We start from the raw sequence: 5307 nt of genomic DNA on the forward strand, positions 1-5307 counted from the left end.
GTTACATTCTCTTAATGAATAGAGGGATTTGTTCTAATGGTGTTTGTAAATAGGATATCATGTCTGCATCTTGTACAGCAATTAACCACTAGGAAGAAATATATGCAGTGTGGTAATTATTGAAAGTGTCCTACCAATTTGGTTTGAAACTGTCTCATTGCTGTTTATTTATCAATAAAATTATGGAAAGAAAAAAAGGTAATAAATGAAACAAGAGAGAAGAAAAAAAGTCAAAAGACTCTCCTGCTACAATGCTGCATATGATTAGATTTCTCAATTTCTGTGTAAAAATATGTGATTGTTTATTTCTATAAGAAAAAAAAAAGATATCCCAGAGCAGGGGCTGGGGTCCAGTGCAGTGGCAGCACACTTGCCTATCACACACAAAGCCCTGGTGCAATTCCCAGCTCCACCCTCCAACAACATGCCCTCGAGTTAGAAGTACAAGAGAAGTGTGCCGCACAACTGAGCCATCATTTGCTCATGGTATTTTTCCTCTAATACCAGAAATAAGGTTTTTTTCTGTAAGTCTTTACAAAGAAATAAAACAATCTGTATTCATCTCAGAACCCCTCTACCAATGCTGTGCATGAAGGACAACAAGGAAGGAGCTCAGGACCCAGGACCCTTGGCCCGGCTACGCACAAGCAAACTCCAGCACACCCGCCTCATAACACGTATGGGCACATGACTGAGCATCAGGAAAACTACATTACATACTAACGACAGATCTTTTATAGAACTGTTTGCAGCCAAAATTACTCAAATTAAATCTGAAAGCACTAAAAGTCTTGGTGTTTTATTTTTCTATACTATGTACACTTTATAAGTATACACTTACATGTTTATACTTGAATTTTTCAGTAAAAACTGTCAATTGGCAAGATTAAAACAAAGTCCTACAAGAAAACTGGACACTCATTTCCTTATAGAGTTAATCAATCTGTGGCTATCACAACACGTACTATTCAGAGTATCTAAAATGTTCTTGCCACTTGTCCTTCTTGCCACTTTCTGCAGCAATTCCGAAAGTCTTCCATGTCTTTACCAAGTGTGATCAGAGCTACTGTGAAGGCTGCTGCCAGGGCCATCTAAGGTGGTATGCGTTGTATCTAGCCCCCTCCCAAAGCCGCATCCACTCACAGGTGGGGCTCTTTGGAGGTGGCTGGTTCTAGGACATGTAATACTGGGATTAAAGGTATGTGGTACTGGGTTAGTCCCCCTAATTGGTTTTTCATAGTTCTGGGCATGGATAATGGGATCTACCCCTTAGTTGTGGGAAGCACCACTTAGCAGGCATGCAGCCCGGATCACATAAAAGGGAAGGGAAGCTTTGTTGCTGCTACTACTGCTGCTGCTGCTGCTGCTGCTGCTGCTGCTGCTGCTGCTGCTGCTGCTGCTGCGACTGCTGCGACTGCTGCTTGCTGCCTCCTTCCTGCTCAGCCATGGATTATTTCTCCTGTCATGGTTTTCTGCCATGCTGCCCTGCTGTGGAGCCAGCCAATTATTGATTGAAACCTCGATAAACTATGAGCTGAAACAAACCTTTTCTTCTTAACTCGTGAATGTTGGGTATTTTGTGCCAGCATGAAAACAATAGAAGTTAAGAAACAATGAAAGTCAGGATTATGAAACATTATTGTGTCCTCATCTACCTTATTCACTAAAGAACTACAGTACAGAATGAATTAAAGAACGGTAAAGAACTAAGGAGAAAGGCTAACAACACTACAAGGGTAGTAAATACCATAAAGAACTATTACAGAGAACAAAACAGGGCTGGACCATGAAGCTATCACAGTAAGATTTCCTTTTAAGATGTTACTCTGTGAGGACTGGTGAGATAGCTCAGTGGACTAAGCACCTGCTTTGGCCAGTGCAGGGACTGGGGTTCGATCCCTGGTTCGATGCCCCACCAGCCCCACCCCCAGGGAGTGCTGAGCCAGCAGACAAGTCCAGGCGTGGTGGCACATGGGTGTGGTGGCAGGCACCTGTAATCCCAGCGCTGGGGAGGCTGAAAACAAGAGGATCACTACAAGTCCAAGCTGTGCAGTGAGACCCTGTACCAAATACATACATGGAAAAAAAAAAAAAAAAGATGTGACTCTGTGGCTACATGAAGATTACTCTGATGGGGTGAGTAAAGGCAAGACCAGTGTTAGAGTGACCCAAAAGCATAACTGAAAGGATGGAGCAATGGAAATAGAGAGGAGGCTGAGAGTGGTGGCACATGCCTGTAATCCCAGCACTTGGGAGACTGAGGCAGGAGGGCTGCTAGGTTCAATACCATTCTGGGCAGTATAGCAAGACCCTATCTCAAAAAACCAAAATATAAAACAAAAACTAGAAAATAGAGAAGGAAAAGACAACGTTCAGCAAATATCCCCAACTATTCTGATCCAGTGTCTCACACAACTCATAATCTAAGGCAGGAGTGGTGCGACACATGTGTAATTCCAGCATGCTAGGAGGCTAAGGCAAGAGTATTCCCAGTTCAAGGCTGAGCACAGCCTGGACAATTCAGTGTTGTAGTGGGACCCTGATGCACAACTAAACAAACAAATACAACAGTCTTGAGGATGTAGCTAGCATGAAATCCCTGGGTTCAAGAAGATGTTGAGTCCCCAACACCATGGGAAAAAAAAGAACTCAGAATCTAATTTGGATTCTGAGCCAAAATTAAAGTCCAAGAGCCAAAGGTTTAGCTCAGTGGTGCAGCGCCTAGCTGGCAAGCATGAGTCCTGAGTTTGATTCCCAGTACCTCAAAAATAATAATAATGATGATAATAATAATGTCAATACATTTGAAGTATTTAATTCCTGAAACATGATTAAAGCTTAATAAATTACTCTCACAGTCAGTATTATCATTACAATTTAAAGTAGAAAGTTATAAAATTAATTGCAATAAAATAATCACTACCACTTAAATATGTCACCAAACAACGGCTGAGAACTAATCTCCACCAAATCTCCATTTTCTAGATGGAAAATAAAGGCTGTGGAGATAAATCACAGAACCCAACTCTAAACTTCAAAATGAAATAGTCTGACTGGAATCTAATGCCCAATGTCATAGTTAATAGGCTCTCGACATATCACATTGTAAAAGCATGTTTCATACTTTTGAACTGTAATAGTAAAATATTAACTGGAATAAACTAGCATCTTCTGAATATTAAAATATTTAATGAAGGCATAATGTAAAAGAAAACAAATTTCCATTTTCAACTAAATTTTAATGTTATCTATAAGCAATATTTAAAGTAGACATTTAAAAATTAAGCTAGGGCCAGAGACATAGCTCAGCACCTGAGCTTGAGGTCCTGAGTTCCATTCCCCAGTACCAAAAAAAGAAAAAGTAAATAAAAATTAAGCTAATGAAAAATGAAATTCCATCGTTTCATCTAACAGATATTCACCTAGTAAAAAGGTTTTCTGGGACCAATTTTTTCTACATTTAAAAGATTTGATTTTTATACTGTTGACTTTATAATAATTGTATTTGAACTGGTAAGAACAGATACTACACTTGATCTTAGCCAAAAGGCCGAGAAGCGATAATAATTGTATTTGAAAAAGTTGCTAACAAAAAATAATTTTAAGTAAGAACGGTCAACAGTGAATTAAATAACTAAAATAACCTAGGAAATACACACCACACGCCAAGGCAAGTATCATTCTACGTATCGGTATGTGTGCATTTCCAATGCCCTACAGACTTTTTTTTGGTTCTTGGAGATAGAGTCATAAGGTATTCCAGCCTCAGCCTCTAGAGCGCCACCACACCTACTTTTAAGCAATTTATACGATGTAATTCATAAATGCTTCACAGCAATATTGTACAGGTGATAGTACTGTTTATCTTAAGGAACATTTAAATTAACGGAAGTGAGATCTGATAAAACTATAGGACAGGGCTGGGAAGATAGCTCAGTAGAATAAGTGCCTGCCTGGCAAGTGCAAGGTCCTGAGTTTAATCCCAGGTACCACACACACACACACACACACACACACACACACACACACACGCACGCACACACACACACAATAGGATATAAAATTTTAGATTTAATTTTAAATATTCCAACTTTTTAGAAACATAAACTGTACTACAAGCAGACCCCTACCCAGCACTCTAAAGAGAGGAGGCCGGGTTACAGGAGTGACACGAGCCTCTCTTACTTGGTGGACCTCACTTTGGAGCTGCAGCGCATGCTGCTCCTTCTCTTCTCTCTGCTGCTGCAGTTGCTTGAACTCTGCCTTTAGGTGCTGGTGCGTGGTCTCCACGTCAGACAGCTCTTCTTTGAGTTTCTGGGCGGCCTCTCCCTTTTCACTGAGCTCTGCCTGCACCCTCTGCAGGGCGGTTTCAGATGCAGCCAGTCTTGCCTGCAGCTGCTGACAGTCAAGGTCCTTCTGATGCAGGCTTGCTTGTATGCTCTTTTTACTCACAGATTCTTCACTGTGCTTTTCCTCTAGCTGGGTATAATCCAGTTCTTTCTTCAGCAACTTTTCCATCAAGTTCTGGAAAGTCAATTTAACAATTTATTTATTTTCCTAATACATTTAATACTCCATTTATATAATCTTTGGTCCACATGATGAAACTTTAGTAATACAGCACAACACGAAAACTGCTGAGAAAATGGCACATAAAATGAAAACATTAAATTCTACTGGACTCTTTGGGGTATGCAGTATATTTATACACTTCTACTTGAGTTGTAAAAATTAAAAACATCTTTCTTCCGACAGAAATTATTCTGAATACTGATGTACTATGTCAGTTCAGATGCTGTGTCGCAACTGGCTGCTCGGCAAGAGCTGCAGCACAGCACTACCACTGCCCCGGGGGGCCTGATGCTACCGATGACGTTTCTTTCTTCTCTTTTTGGCATAACCATTTTTTAATTACAAGCTAAGGCTAATTTGAATTTCTTTCTAGGTGTATAAAAGATATCACCTACCCATCTTATATTTGATTCATTTACTCAATGCTATTAGGTATAAACTGTAACAATAACGCCTTCAATCAAAGATCTGCGGCAACTGGCCTAAATCAGCTGTGGAAGTCTAGTCTTAATGATGTTAATACTAACATTGAACATTTCAAGTCTACATACTTAACACATAAAATACGGATCAAACTGTTAACTATTTCTGTCACATATTAGCCAGGATAAGAGGCACTGTAAGCATACAATGAGTCAAGGGGTGGACATTCATGATGTGAAGTGTGCAGGAAGGGGTACTACAGAGTAAGGACAATAAAAGCTTCTGTCCTTGAACTATCATATAAATAAGATA

General features: G+C 40.0%; 1 protein-coding gene and 1 pseudogene across 1 annotated transcript in view; both read right to left on the bottom strand.

The window, feature by feature from the left end:
• Eea1 (early endosome antigen 1) overlaps nt 1-5307 on the bottom strand; it is a 191134-nt gene that overhangs the window by 54811 nt on the left and 131016 nt on the right. The window contains exon 11 of the mRNA XM_012515041.2: nt 4186-4524. Coding sequence (XP_012370495.1) covers nt 4186-4524 — 339 coding nt within the window. The remainder of the gene's footprint in view (nt 1-4185; nt 4525-5307) is intronic.
• On the bottom strand, nt 3430-3562 carry LOC111817397 (annotated as a pseudogene).

Source organism: Octodon degus, unplaced genomic scaffold, assembly GCF_000260255.1.
Source record: "Octodon degus isolate 3935 unplaced genomic scaffold, OctDeg1.0 scaffold00004, whole genome shotgun sequence".
Taxonomy (NCBI): domain Eukaryota; kingdom Metazoa; phylum Chordata; class Mammalia; order Rodentia; family Octodontidae; genus Octodon; species Octodon degus.